Here is a 15,998-nt window from a genome sequence, read left to right on the forward strand (position 1 = left end):
TTTTTTTTTTTTTTTTTTTTTTAAATTTGTTTGTCGGGCATGGATTAGAAAGGCACCGATTAGATTAGTTAATGCAAGCCAAACCAAAAACATTGGAATCTCAAAAGGTGAAATCGAAGCTGAAGAAGCCGTTGCTTTGCTCTGTTCTGTTCGAAATGCGCGTCTCAAAAATGGCCGGCGGCGGCCATGGACTCAGATGATTCCCTTTGCAATCCTTTCGCTTTTATTGCCTTCTGCCATCTTCAACCACCGTATGTTGACTTTTGAATAAAAAAAATATGCAAATATAAACGATTTAATCATCTCGAGTGGGTAATTAGTGTCTTATTTACATAATTATGCTCGGAATAACTTTCATATTGTTGTCTTTAACGAACTTAAATTAGAGGCATCCATGGGATGGGAATCATAATTTCGTGACGACCCTGCTTCCCTATTTCAATTCTCATATCTACAAAATAATAATAATAAAAAAAAAATATAAAAAAATAATTTAGGATATTCGATTTGAATTATCCAGAGATGTGGACAATCAAACCTATTTGTCGATTCAATAGAAGCCCGCGGGAGAGATTAAAAAACAGGTCCGTAAGCCTATTCCTAATCCTAAATGAGATGTAAGGACGGGATCCATTTGTAAACATAGTATCTATTTATGTATATTTCCCTGCTTAAACAAAAAATTTCTCACGAATCCACAAATTAAATGTACATCTCGAACTCAAACTTTGATGTAATTTTTACCCTTCTTAACCCGATCTAATAATATATGAAAGATCCAAAGAGGTGGGCATTTTAGGAAATTGGAAAATACCCTACAAGTCTATGATCCAAATGTAGGAGAGGAATTTATTCTAAAAGTTGAAGATCTTATTATTAACCGTAATGAATAATAATAATAATAATATCAGATGCGAGTAACAAAATATTAACAGCTGACCCTTTCAAAAAGAATCAGCTCTCTAAGCATTTCCTAAGTACTATTTACTCACCTCTGAGCTCAGTATACATTTTCATTATCAAATATTTACCTTTTTTTACCTTTCTCTTCTCCAACTACCATTACTCACTACATTTCTACCTTGTCTGCTACGGTCAGAATGCAACCAAACACCATCTTTACCCTCCATCAAATGCACACTTTCTTCCCTACAGTTAGATTCTTTCCTACTCGAGAGATTGGGACGAGGTTTCTCTGTTGTTTTAGGACCAACTGGTGAGCATCGGCTCGAATGAGCTGGATGCAAAAGTGGGGAGGACGAAGACGAGGATGGTAACGATGCGTCTATATCAGAAGCATTATGAAAACCGTTCCAACTGCATCCAGAATCGCTGTAAATAAACTCTGGTAAGTCGTCAGTGTTCGTGGAGTCACTGCTGCTGTTAGTACTGCATGAAGTTTCATCAGAGTTACTGAGAAGAGAAGAACTCTCGCTCGATAAGTCCTCGTCCATGAGCTTCTGGAGCTGGTGGAATTTTCGATAAAACGAACTGATATTTGAAGGATCGTTTGATGTATTGATCTTGGTATGAAGGTTCTGGGAATCGGGGTATGTGGCGTTGGGACTTGATTTAGATGAGCTACTCCTCCCATTGATCCAAGATGGAATGCTTCCATCTTTGGAATCAGTCATAATTTTGCTTCTTATTAGCCTTGGGGCCCTAGGTGAGCATCTGCAAGGTTATCTGTCGTCAAATAATGAAGGATTCAAACAATAATTGCTCAAGAACAAATCGTTTTAGCCCCAAAGTGTACCTTGCATAAAAGAGCATGTATGCCCCTCTTGTTAGTACGTTTTCAAGATCCATAGCTGTTACCTACCCAAACATATAAAAACGAAAGTCACGTCTCTGAGAATAGCATCCATCCATGTAAAATGTAATTCGAACACGATAAAACTTCGCCTAAAAGCTGCTAGATGGATCAACTACTAATTACTAAAACAGAGCGTTGAACGAACGATGTTCGTCATTGAGAGAGAGACAGCATTTAATGTTCTTATGTTAAGAACGAGCAAAATAGCTCATGATTTTATTTTTGGTTTCATTCAAAAATCCTTATACTAATGGAGATCAACTCTTACTTAATACCCATATGATCTTCCCTTATCTTAGCCAATATGAGAGTCTAGTCGGACCCAGCAATCCTCTACTCGAACAAAGTACCATTGAATCTCCCCTCGAATAGTCAGTTACCCATCTTGCTCTTATCTAAACTGACCCTTCTTCTCTTCTTATGAGGCCCGCAACTCCCTTTATTTAGCAGCCAAAGATTCTATCTGCACCGCTAAGTTCGGGACATGGTTCTTATACCATTTGTTAAGGACAACAACCCTCTACATACCTCTATAGTGTTATGTATTATCCATTTTTGGCATAAACCATCGTGGTTTTGCTTTAGGTTTCACCCAAAAGGCTTCATACCAATAAAAATATTGTCTCTGGCCTACGTATTAATGAACTTTATTTGCACTCCCAACCTCTAAGAATGGTTAATGCTTCCATAGTAGCTGTAGTAAAAATAGAGCGGAACATTAAAAACGTGTAAATAAAGAAAAAAGTTAAAAGATTAACGAAGAAAACGACCTAGGATAGCCTTCATATCGAACAAAATATAGAGTGATAGAATTTGATAACATACCGCGCTATCATCAATCTTGAACCACTTGTTTTGATTATTCCTGATATAGCACACATAGTGACCAGAAAATGCGGCATTCATGACATCCAAATGAACAATCACTCCATAAAGCCTGTATACAGGTGACTTATCACTTCTGCTACTCATATAGGGGGCCAAATCTAGGATTTCCGAAAAAATAACCGGCTTATTCAGCTTCCCAAATTTGCCTGACTGAATTGGATAAACAAAATAAAGAACTTAGAAAAAGAAACGCTCAGCATTTTATCTAAATATGCAAATGATAAACATCAATTAGTTGAAGGGAAACCTGGAATCGTTTTAATGCTATGGTCAGGATGTTGGGAGCCTCCAATATTGATAGCCTTTTCTTCGCTTTCACGTAAGATTTGCATCTGAATGATTTCAGATCACAAATAAATATAATTAGGAAGGAGACGATAGGATGGAGCATATATAAAGAGAGAATCAATGTATTAACCTGCTACATTGGTATCTATTGTCCCCGTCTAAAACCTCAGGGTTTGTATATTGTTGAAGGGCCTCTTCGATTGTTTCAATATCCCCACTTATCTCAACAGTAAGATCTAAAATCCTTTCGATTCGTTCGGATTTGTTCTCACACCTTGTGCATTTGATCTGCAAGTGAGTATCAAATTGAAAGCAATGGTATGAGCACAACAAGATCAACTTGTAATGGTAGGTGTGTGCATTTGATCTGCAAGTGAGTATCAAATTGAAAGCAATGGTATAAGCACAACAAGATCAACTTGTAATGGTACTATTGGGGGTATATTAGCAATGGTAGTAAGGATACTAATGGAAATTAGCTAGAGAATCTTTGTTATAAACAGGAAAGGCTATTGATATTATACTTTCTTCATTGATATTGCAATATAGTAGTAATCTTTGCTGTTTTCTTATAATTTCTATAATTGGATACCTAACACAACTCTAAAGATTTATAGCGGTTCGCACGACAATTTTCTTGGGTTACGGATATGCTGAATATCCTTAACTGATAAGACACCGAACTACCTTTGATAGAAGATAGCCTCCAAATGTAAGGTCGATTAGAGTTGTTTCTTCTTCCACGGGGCCTGATCGACCTGCTTGAGCTTCCATAAAGCAAATAGATTGCATTGTGTCAATAGCACACCTGCCAAACTAACTCATTAATCTACTGGAAGAAATAAGATTGGAAACGAGCAAGATTTTTTTCGAAATAAGACCTCAAAAACTCGTGCGCATCCTCCTCTTTTCCGTTGACGAGTTGACTTCCAATTTTTTTCAGTTGAGAAATTATTCTGAGAGGAGATAGTGGAGATTTGCCTTCTTTTGCCTCAAGTATTAGACTTTCAAACTCACAGGTAAAACACCATCTCTCCTTGGCACCTAATATGCAAAAACAAAAGCAAAAACAATACGTTAAGCCATAGAAATTTAAAGCTATTGTTATAAAGTAGAACTTAATACAAAGAGATAAAATGTAGCATCCTGTATACATGCTTTAGAATGCAGCCCCTGAAGAAAATAGGCTGTCAAAGGAGGAGTGAATGTCAAACACTGGAGTACTACATTTGCATAACAGCTGCATAACGTAAGAATAAGAGTTACTTGTATTAAAAGCATTGAGATAAACTGCTCCACTAAAGAATAAAAAAAAATGTAATGACAAGACTAATTGTTTCATATAAAAAATCTATAAATTTCTGTAAAATTGCACATACATTTTGAATATTCAGCTTTAAGCAGCAGGGGCTAAATTAGACCGCTTAAATCTCTGTAATGAACGGAGAAGACGTAGAATACACCTCATACTTGCGACCTTACTATAATACTTTTCGATTTTTTTAAAAACAACATAGTAACTATAACAACCTGTTCCCGCAGTTGACAAGGCCAGATGGTTGGAGCTCCACTTTATTCCAATTATATAGGTTGATAAAAAGCTCATATGGAAAGTCTCCCTGTATAAAGACAACTTATTAATCAAATTGCCAACCAAACCAAATTACATTCGGACGAAATAAACAAGTAAACGACCTTGTTATTGTGTTTTCCAGTATTCCCATTGCCATTAGCTACATAACCACGAACCGAACGATCTGAATTAGATTTTCTAAGCTCATTGGGAGCAAAAGGTCTGAAGCCATAAACTGGCTTTGACAATAAGTTCACATCCAGAGAGGAAATGCCAGCACCAACTTGTATGGCACCAATTTTTCTAGAATGAATTGGAGGAACTGGGTCCCTTCCAATACTTGAAGGCAAATGAACACTTGAATCATCCACTAAATATCCATGGCCACAATGCTTTGAAATACTTGGTGCATCACCTGGCTCGATGAAAACAGGGCCCGACCTTTCAGACTTCAAGGGTACTGACATACTAGTATTTGAATCACGAACACTACTTGATTCAGATTTAGAAGCAACAGGAAACGGATTGATACAAGTGGAAGAAGATAACATGGAACTCACTACAGGGCGATCTGACAATTTCTTAGCGGTGTTATCTATATCTTGAGAGCCTTTGCAGCTTGATGGGGAATGTCTAACCTTTAAAGATTCTGCCTTGATAGCTGTTAGCAAAGTAGATTCACTAGTTTTGCAAATCCCCAAAGTAGGAGGAAGATTACCATCGGCTACATTTTCATTTACTTGAGCTACTTGTGCTTTGGACTGAGAAGTACCTCCAGATAAGCTGAATGAAAAACGCAGTAACGAATGGTTTCCTGAATCGTTTCTGCTGTTGGCACCATTAATACTAGATGGGACAGAGTCTTCATGAAAATCACATTTCGCCCCAGTAGAATTTCCATTAGTACATTGAAAATTGGAAGAAGCAGCTTCACAGCTCCCACTTATACCTCTAACTTTAGCAGCCCTTGAAGGGGTATCATAATCTGTTCCAATCCCAGTGACTACGGGCTGACTTTCAGTTTGGTTTACAAAGTGAGCATAGTTAGGAGATAATGGCTTGTTTGGGCCAACAATTGATACTCTGGATGTAGAATTATCCTTGTCAAAGGAATTTTGAGCAGACGAATATCCTTCAGATCGTGGGGAACTGGACACGCTCTCATTCTCACTCACAAACACATCATCAGATGATTCAGTGTTTGATGTAGAAGAGTGGAATTCATATAAATTAGTATCTGGCAGTTCTGAAGTTGAATTTCCGGCCTCATCTGCGTGCAACTTCACACTAACATCCTTTTGACTTGGACTATGACTAGAGTAACCAGAGTCTGGAGATGTAAGTTTATCATACAAGATCTTATCTGGTTCTACATGTTGCCCATTGTCAGTATCAAACTTTTTGCCACAGCTTCCAGAGTGGGATTGGACTCCTAACTTGTCCTCGGAATCCTTTTCCTTCTCCGAAGACCAATCTGACGTTTTGGGTGGGCGGCATTCGTCTTTATGACCTTGACGCCAGTGAATAATTTGACAATGACCAGAACTGAAGGTCAAAACGGCAACATAAAAGGAATCATTGAAGGAAGTATCAGCATGAATGGAATAATCTTTATCAAACATGTTAGTGCAATTATCTAGCAAAATACAAAACACAAAAGCTAACATTCAGTAAGCATGCTTGAGACTATTGGATCGTGCGTACACATTTACAGCCTGCAATGTGAATGAGGAATAAGAATTATCCAGATTAGAGATACTGGATCCAAAAATGTGCATACATGCACTATCAGAAAGCTCTGGTTTTGATCATATTATCCTAAAAAGACCAAGCATGCTGTTTTATGCTTAATAATATGGAAGTAATGAGAAATATCGATTTTCCAATCCATCCAAGAGAAGTAAGAAGAATCGAATTCGTCCTCCCTGTAATGAGAGTACATGTCATTACCTCTTCTAACCAATTGACAATTCTTCATTACAGGAGATACTCCACAATCCCATCAACAAACATACATCCGGGGAAGGTTCAAGCATTGTCAAAAAAGTACAAAGGGGTTTTCTCAACTCTCAATAAATGTTCAAGTTAAGTATCGTCAGTGAACTTCACAATTCCCTGGGTCCAGTCAAGTATAAAAAGGGATTCGAGTTTGCTCGAACACGCCTCCTCTAACCCCTAAGCTAACACCTAGATGGGATTTCAGATATCGAATGCGTTCTTAGACCTTTTACCCTTATTCAGATTTTTCTAGCGGTTGGTAACTTTCTATTAGATGAACACGATTCTCCACAATGGTATGATATTGTCCACTTTGAGCATAAGCTCTCGTGGCTTTGCTTTGGGCTTCCCCAAAATGCCTCATACCAATGGAGATAGTATTCCTTGATTATAAACCCATGATTATTCCCTAAACTAGCCGACGTGGGACTTTCATCCAACACTTTCAACTGATACATTATTACAAAAGAGCAGATAAATTAGTTGCTAACTTGAAGAACATTAAATCTCAGCCTTTTTGGTGACTGTTATAGTCTGATTATGCCATAACTATGCCATGGACTCCAATCTCCTTGTCCCAAAAGTGATAGAATTTGAAAGTGTTATGCAGTTAAGACTGTCTTTACTTGGAAGAAAGGAATGGAATAACAGATTTAGTAGTCAGAAGATGTAGACACAAGGATCAAAAACACAATTCCCCGGATTTCCCATAAAATCCCAAATCAAGAAAAGGGGAAAAAGATCAAACCGAAAAAAAAAAAAAAGGAAAAGGAAAAGAACCTCCCAACAATAAAAAAACAAAAGTGGAAAACAATCACACGACATTAAACGCCATTTACAAAGCCGAAACATCAAATCATTAACTTCAAAAAAGCATCCCACAAAGAATCTAAGATCGGAGTACCAGTATCGAACTGCTTTACAACGAGCGCAGCGGGTAGTCGTGGGACTGAAACAAAGAGCACAGTGAAGATTCAGAGAAACCGGCGCAGGAATGTACCCAAACGAAGCCTCATGTTCAATCTTAGCAGCTTCCTCCGACGCCAAGACCAATAGCCAGTTGATCTCTTCCTTCCTCGCCATACCAAGCCGCCATTTGTGACGAATAACAAGAATAATAACAGGAATAACCAAACACGCCGCAAGAACAAGGCTCTGAAACCCTAAATCCCAAGCGACAAGCATTTATCCTGAGGAATCAAAATGCACCCACCAGAATTCACCAGAATCACCAGAACCACTAGAACCTAAGCTTCTAAGTATGTAACAACACATAGATTCCTCGATTAGCTTGCAGATTAGGGCAAGGATGCCAATGGTAACGCCGAGTGATTTGGTCATGCGAACAGAACAAAAATCCTTGAAACAAGAAATTGCCAAAAAAAGAAATGGCTGAAAAGAGGGGAAAATGAACAAGAGAAGAATGTCGCGTAGTTGGAGCAAAATCAAAGGTGGAGTGAGCTTATGAAACAGCTCGAGCTCGTGGATTGGACAGAAAAACAATGCTTATTGTTGCAGAGCTCAGATCAATGGAGCTTTTTTCTCTCTTTGTCTCTTTCTTGGGGAAAGAGAAAGGTCAGAAACCAGAGCGAGGGAGATGAAAACCAATGAATGAGAGAAAAACAAAATATATTAAATAATTATTTTATTTAATAATATTCGAGTTTGTGGATTACGTTATGGGAAAAAGTAAAATTAAAACAATAAAAATTGAGGAATATATAAATGTAAATTTAATGTTTTTAATTTTTTTAAATGAAAAAAATAATTTAAAAGAGAGAAAATTCTCAAATAAGAAAATTGGCGGTCGGGGGTAAGGTATTTGTATTTTTCTCCGGTTTAGTGGCGTTGGAAACCGCGAATTCCTTGCCTCCGAATATATGGGTGGGCCCATCTCAAAAGCGGTCCACTGTAATGCCCCATCCGGTTCGGTTTGTTGCCCATGATACTAACCGGTTATCTTCTTTTCATTTCGTACGGTTCAGCGATTGGTTTTTATTTATTTATTTGAATTCAATTTTTAGAAAATTGAAAAAAAAAATCCGTTCGGTTTGTGGATTTATATATATTTTTTATTGGTCAGAACTCAAAAATTGGATTACAACCAAATTCTGCTTTTAAAAATATTAATAATAATTAACGTCGGTAACCCTATATTAATAATACGTCCTGACTTGTAAAAGTTTAATATTTAAGTTATATAGTTTTTATTTATTTATTAATGTAACTTGTACGGTGGATAAATATATTTTTTTAAATAATTTTTAAAAAATAACAACCCGACAACAAAAATAGAGAGTTGAGTTATATTGAATCACGAAACCCTAAACCCTAAGCCTACTAAATTACTAAAATTTATAAATAAATGCGTAAAACAATATTTAAATTCGCCTATTATACGATTAAAGAATCTGTCGAACATTAAAAATTTTATATATATAATTATAATTTATAATTGATAAATACATTGAGAAGTCTTTCTTGTCCCCTCTTTCAATCCTTGTCAACGCATACTATTTATTTATTTCCACGAGATCAGGTTTTGTATCGAAATTTTTATTATATTCTTTTATATATTAAAAAAAACAATAATTTTAAAGTATTTTTAATAGATAATTTTTTTAATGTTGCATTTAACTATAATTTTCGTCGGTTAAGTAGATGTCTTAAAGAACATTTGGTCCACCTGCACCGAACCAATTAAAAACATCTCAAATAAATATGCTCTCGACCAATAAACGTAAATTGATTCAAAATAGCACAAGTACGGTTTAATTAGTAGCCATTCCCATGTATGGAAAGACCTATAAAGCTAAAGAGGGACCATTTTCTATTTGTAGCTCTTGACCGTATCCAAAAGCTATTTCTATTATTAATCTAATTGTTAACGTCAATATTTTTTTAATTATTATTCTCTTAGTTTTAAAATGTTTTTGTCAACATATTTGGTTAACCTATTATTTTCTCGAGTCACGTTGTCTCGTATTTTTTTTTATTATAAATTTTAAATTAAAATATTACCGTGAATTATTTATTTATGTTGTTTTAGTCTTGGACTGTGTCACGCTTATGTGTCTTGCACATGTTCCATGCAGCATGCTTCAATACATACAACGTAGGTCCCTTGACAACACGTGTTTATACTAATAAAAATATATTTTAAAATTTTATTTGTTATCGTTATTTAAGTTTAATACGATTTTTTTGCTTTTAATTTTATTTTGTATTTATTTATTTATTTTCTTTTCATTTTCATATTATAATTTTCGCTTATTTTGGAGAAATATTTGAATTTAAGCATGAAAAATAAAAAATTTATATTAAATTATTAGTATTTTAAAATGGCACGAATCAAATCGTAGGGACGGCTGCACACGTCACGTGCGGCCCAAAATAATAATAATTAATAAATAAAACCTCAAACAATCAAATGTCGGTGACGTCATTTTTCTTTCACACTTTTCGCGTTTTTTAAGTATATGTTAGTTTGGGGTAAATTAATAAAAAAATGTTCATAAAATTTATATTTTATTAATAAATTAAAAAAATTAAAAAATATATATTTAAATAAAAATTATTAGTATTTTTTTTTAAATAGGTATTTTTATTAATTTATTGAATTTTTAAAAAATATATATAAATAGTTTTTCGAGAGGAAATTATAACAAATTTTAAAAATGGAAGAACGTATAACAAATATGACAAACTTTCTCCAAGGATATGTACGGAATTTTGGGCCATGTGATTGGAGTTAGGCCCACTATATTTTGTTGGGCCGAAGCCCAATAACGCTTACGTGGCGTGTAAGTCTGTAAACGGCCATTGGCGCGCTAAAGGGTCGTCACGTTGTGCTCGAGAACCTTCCCGCGGCTGCAACTGGAAGTCAGCGACCGTAAACGCTAAAGAGGTTGAGAATCACACCGGTAAATCGTCAGCGGAATTGTGAACCATGTCTGCCGATCTTCGATGCGTGATCGTGGCCGTTGACGGCAGCGAGGAGAGCATGGGCGCTTTACGGTGGGCGTTTGAAAATCTCAAGCTCCGTTCATCGGCGCCGGACTCCAATGACGGTACTTTTATTGTGCTGCATGTTCAACCTCCTCCTACAATCGCCGCCGGTCTCAGTCCTGGTCCAATCCCCTTTGGTGGCCCTAGTTGAGTCCTATACTATTTTCTCACGCTCATTTCTGAGCTGTTGTTGGGAGTTATCTAAGTTTAATGTTTTAATTTGATGTAGGCGATCTGGAGGTTCCTGCTTTCACGGCAGCGATTGAGTCGCATCAGAGGCGGATTACAGCTGCGATATTGGATCATGCTTCACGGATTTGCTCCGAGTACAAAGTTAGGCTCCACTATTTGGAACCTTTCGCCTAAATTCATTTTCATTGTGCTCTTTTAACTCGGTTATTCTTGCTAATTGCGACTCTGCGAGTTAGCATAGATATTTTACTTCGGATTGCAAACTTCTTAATAGAATTTAACTGGTCAAATTAGTTATTAGTGGATTTGAATCGTTTAGCCCCCTTTAACCATTTGGTTTTTGGTTTTTGAAACTCAAGCATATAAATACTACTTCCATCTGCAAATGTTTGTTGTCAAACGGGCTTAATTTTCAGAAAATATTATGAATTGTTAGTGTGTGGTGGTGTACGGTATGCCGTCAATTTAGAGTCAAGGAGAACAATCTCAGTGAAATCTTCAGATCTCTTTCACTTTGTGTCGTTTCTTTTATTCTTTTATCCCGAAACTAATGAAATTACGCAATAATTTGCTTCAACAATTTTTATATATGGTGTATTCTTGCTTGTCGAGTGCTTTTAGTTTCCTTAATGTATCTGTGGGTATCAATTTCAAGTCAGCGAGGCATTTTCTCCAGTTGAACTAATGGTTGCAGCAAACTCATTATGCAATTTTTAGGTGAACGTGGAAACTAAAGTGGTAATCGGAGATCCAAAGGAAAAGATCTGTGAAGCGGCTGAGAATTTGCATGCTGATTTGCTAGTTATGGGGTCCCGTGCTTTTGGCCCCATCAAAAGGTATGGTTACATAATAGTCTTAGCTAATGTCGATCGCTATTTTTCTGCAAGCCACACTATGATCAAATAGTAGCTGTTGCTTCTTGGTATGAATAATGCTAGCATGTAGATTTTGTGATGTTAGAGACTGTACTGTATTGCTAACTATTAAAATCTGATGCGTCAAATAATTCATCAAATCATCTGCTTGCCTATTCCAAGTATTCCAGTCTTGTCTCCAAATTAAAAGTAAAGCTAGAGTGACTTTGTTGCATATTCCAAGTATTCCAGTCCTTATCAAATCAACGGAGACTAGCTTAAAGCTCAAATCTCCCTTGATCGATGTTATTTGGAAATTCAATGTTCCAAACAAGATTAAAGTTCTTTTGTGAAGCCTTTCCTATAAAAATTTGAATACTCGTGAAAGGCTACAACGTAAGCTCACGACTATGTCTCGTTCCCCTTTGGTGTGTGCCTTATGCCTGAAAGATGAATAATCCATGGAACACCTTTTCCTTAACTGCTATCCTGCTTCGAGAGGGTGGAATCAGATCCTTAAAGCTTTTGGTTTTTCTGTTTAACGGCCTGAGATGATTAAGGATTGGCTTATTGAAGCTTTAAATGGTTGGATCTTTAAAGGCAGGAGTAAAATCTTATGGAGGTGTGCTACCCGGATGCTTGTTTGGGAGTTACGGAAGAAGAGAAATAAAAGGATTCTTTAAAGAAAAGTCTATTACTTTTGATTCTTTTTTCAGCAATATAGAAATTGCGTTCTCTCTATGGTGTCTTAGAAACATGAATTTTTTTTTGTATAATTGTAGCCCAACTCAACTACTCCACAATTGGGAAGCTGTGCTCCATTAGTCTTTTGTTTGTGAGGGGGTTCCTCGCCCCTGCCCTTATTCTGTTCCCTTTTGTTTTTCAACATACACTCATATATATAAGATATCAATGATCTGATAGGCAATAACCACCAAAAATAACAGATGCAGAGGAACACACAAGAACTCTCCCTCTTAGAGGAAACTCTAAGCCCAAAATTCCAACATGTTCCAATGCCATGCAAGGGCCTCCTACTGGACAAGATAAACGTGATGCTTCCTATGGCCATGGTTAATACGTATTTTAGAAAGCGCAAAGAAGGAATTCACCACCGACAGTTAGTTAGAAGTCAGAGAAGTATGGTTAGTGAGCTCATACGCTTATATGTTTGGGGGGATGCCGTAGAAGGTGGCTTTTATTTTGAAATAGGAGCAGTGTGAGGAGCAGTGTGAGGAGGGTGAGTAAAGCCCTTGTGACTGTTCTTCCTGCTCTTAATATCATGAATTATAAGGGAGATACCTTACAAGGTCACCTGTCCTATTACAAAATTGGGGACCGTAGTACCTACTCCATTAACAATTCCATCAACACTCGCCAACTACTGATCTTCTCCCTTCCCCACTTGCACTCCTAGTGTATGTGCAGCACACCAGCAGTCTCGCTTTGCTATCATGACCATCTTGTTTTATGTTTTATTACTTACCATTGTTTTGTTATCATATTCCGGACCACTATTGTCGATATAGTTCCTTGCATTTTGTTGGAAAATAACTTCGATCGACTGCTGAAGTGAATGGATTATTTACATGCCTTTGTGATCATACTGCTTCATGCAGGATGTTCTTGGGAAGTGTCAGCAACTACTGCACCAATCATGTAGAATGCCCAGTCATCATAGTCAAGGACAAGAAAAGGGGCAGTTCGGCTTGATCTTAATAGGTACACCCAACTCTTCATGCATTCGAGCCTAAAAGATTTCCGTACCACCGATTTTCTCTGTTTTTATGTCGTTGTAGATATCTCCTGGCACTTTTATGTTGATTGAGATTTGCTTATATACATAATTGAGTCACCATTGTTCTCATATCTTACCTTGAAAATGAAACGAAGCAAATGTTCACCACGATTCAATTTGTCCATTCTGTGAATACGTTATGTCTCCTTATTCAACTATATAAGTCCAGATTTAATACTCCTTTAGTTCCCCCCAACCCCCTGCTCAAATTTGATTCTTGTTTGCAGCAATGCTAATATAAATATAACTAATCATTATATATTTCACTTAGATTGCAGGTTTCTCTTTCGTTATGTGTGCCCGTTACCGTCTTATCAATGCTGATGCTCGTGACACGTATTATTCATCAATTGGTTTGCTTTTCTGCTTCCCGTTCTGCTATTTTGTATTGTGCGAGCCATCTTGTGCAGCCATAGGCAAGTTTCCAAAACAGTAAACAGGAAGTTCCTCTGTTTCTGTATTTCCTAGGCTTCGCGACATCACCTGTTGCCCCCATTGTTTACAGACAAATCCTTGTCCAGCTGACCATCTTCCATGGCTTGGCTACTGAAAATTGTCCTGTCCGAGTAAAATTGTGTATTATTCTTTCTATTTTGTCCCTGCATGTCAAAAAGCTGGGTTGAACCTTTTTTTCTGTTACAGCAGATATTTGTTGTGAAATTATTGTGCCTCGACTCTTGGACAGAAGGACTGTGAATGTGATTCCTTTTTGGGGAGACACGTGGCTCCTGTGTGGCATGTGACTTTTTCTTTCCCTTTCTCTGAATTATATGATTGTATGAAATAATAATTGAAAATTCACCGTCCTGTACTTTGGCTTGTTATCATATTTTGGTTGTAATGCTTTCATTTTATAATCATTGAGTCCTTATTTCTACTTTTTTTTTTTCTTTCAAAAGTTCAATATTATCTGTGAGCATTTAAAATAATTGTTAGAATATAAATATTTTAGAATATTGTAAAGCCCTAGATTCACCGCTAGCAGATATTGTTCTTTTTGAGCTTTTCCTTTCGGACTTTTTCTCAAAGCTTTAAAATGCGTTTGTTAGGGGAAGGTATTCACACCCTTATAAATGGTGGTTTGTTGGGGAGGAGAACAAACCACCGAGATAGCGTTTTAAAGCCTTGAGGGGAAATTCGAAAGGAAAAGTCCAAAGAGGATAATATCTGTTAGCGGTGTATCTGGGGCATTACAAATATTAAATAAAAATCAAGAATGAAATGGTGTGAAATTTTTCATTTTTGGTTGAAGTCGTCGTCACACTATTCTAATAAATTTTTACTCTAAGAATAATTTTTTACTCTAAGAATAATTTTGAAAGGGAAATAAAAGGTAATAGTAAATTTTAAATTTTAAAAAGTTTTTTAGATCGAGTTATTATTATATTATCTTAAGTTGTATCTATTTTGAATGGATAACTTTTAAACCGACGAACTTTTTTTCCCATAATTATCAATTTCGTCAATAATAAACTTTTGAAATTAACTTTTGAAACGATAATTATCCTATTTTATTTACAAAGATATATGATTGGGTCGAGATATAAACAGTGGAGCTCCCGTGATCCATGCAGCAGTGGAATAATTGTGGACCTCAGCGCCCTCCTCTGTCTTTGCGGCTGTCTTCTTCTACCTCTCTCTCCCGCTTCTCTCTCTCTGCATATTATTACTATATGTTCTTGGAATTAGCAAAATTATTTTATTATTCACAAATTTCAGATTACTATTTTAAACCCATTATTTTTAATTTTAATTTCGTTAATTTATTATCTTTTTCCAATACTCTGAAAACCATAGCCAAACGACAAATTGATGGATCCCATGCTTATAATTTAAGAATTTAATAGGTGAAATTAAAAAAAAAAAAAAAAAAAAAAAACCTGATATTAAGGGAGGATATTTGAGTAATTTTGGGATATAATTGCTACATTACAAGCGACAATGGGCTCCATAGCTTTGTTTTACCCTTTTTAATTTTGTGTAGCTTGATGGAAACAGCTGGACTTATGGTGGGCCTGGCCCAATAACAAAACAATTTGTAAGCCCGTGACCGACCAGGTCCCGTGGGTCCCGTGCTTGCGTACGGACAAAAATATCCTCACTGTCCTCTTTGACTTTCTTTTACTCCAAAGTTCACGAGATCATATTCTTTTTCGGAAAAAAAAAAAAAAAAAACGACCATAAATTAATTCAGTTGTAATAATATTTATTGAGTAACAAACACCATCTCGAGATATTTTAATGCCCTATGTTTAAAGTACATGATATCATACAATTGTGGAGTTTTCGTACCATTATTGTTGTGTCAGGTGAATTATAAAATATAAATATGGTGTGAAATTAAATAAAAATTTAGTCCATAATTAATTTGTGCAGTCAACTTAATATTAAGCGAAAAAACAATAATTTAAATCAATAAATTTAGAGATAAATTAGAATTTTTTTTTATTTAGATTCTTTACCCACAGTGGCATTTTCGTGGTTTTGTGTGAACCAGAGGGTGTTTTTTAGTATTTAATTAGAGTGTCAGACAGATTCCTTTGGACCAATTTGGCCCTTTCTTGAGTTACAACAGTAAAACTC

The 15,998-nt window shown here is 36.1% G+C and overlaps 2 protein-coding genes across 3 annotated transcripts; one reads left to right on the forward strand and one right to left on the reverse strand.

Moving 5' to 3' along the window:
• Window positions 1-848: 848 nt before the first annotated feature.
• Window positions 849-8,179, reverse strand: LOC111462638 (ubiquitin carboxyl-terminal hydrolase 16-like). Its single transcript, XM_023106304.1, has 11 exons — window positions 7,468-8,179; window positions 4,688-6,110; window positions 4,523-4,611; window positions 4,147-4,232; window positions 3,874-4,036; window positions 3,680-3,800; window positions 3,123-3,280; window positions 2,952-3,036; window positions 2,642-2,854; window positions 1,757-1,818; window positions 849-1,674 (listed from the first exon to the last, which is right to left on the reverse strand). Exons 1-11 carry the CDS (start codon window positions 7,746-7,748, stop codon window positions 1,038-1,040), a joined length of 3,318 nt encoding a protein of 1,105 aa, XP_022962072.1. The 5' UTR covers window positions 7,749-8,179; the 3' UTR covers window positions 849-1,037.
• Window positions 8,180-10,410: 2,231 nt separating this feature from the next.
• LOC111462345 (universal stress protein PHOS34-like) lies at window positions 10,411-14,240 on the forward strand. 2 transcript variants are annotated; one of them, XM_023105859.1, is made up of 5 exons: window positions 10,411-10,717; window positions 10,801-10,904; window positions 11,481-11,599; window positions 13,237-13,339; window positions 13,687-14,240. In XM_023105859.1, the coding sequence occupies exons 1-4, from the start codon at window positions 10,513-10,515 to the stop codon at window positions 13,328-13,330; spliced, it is 522 nt and encodes a 173-aa protein (XP_022961627.1). In that variant the 5' UTR covers window positions 10,411-10,512; the 3' UTR covers window positions 13,331-13,339; window positions 13,687-14,240. The 2 variants fall into 2 exon arrangements, with proteins under 2 accessions (XP_022961627.1, XP_022961628.1); XM_023105860.1 differs by having other exon boundaries at window positions 13,694-14,240.
• Window positions 14,241-15,998: the final 1,758 nt, after the last annotated feature.

Source organism: Cucurbita moschata, unplaced genomic scaffold, assembly GCF_002738365.1.
Source record: "Cucurbita moschata cultivar Rifu unplaced genomic scaffold, Cmos_1.0 Cmo_Scf00027, whole genome shotgun sequence".
Lineage (NCBI taxonomy): Eukaryota > Viridiplantae > Streptophyta > Magnoliopsida > Cucurbitales > Cucurbitaceae > Cucurbita > Cucurbita moschata.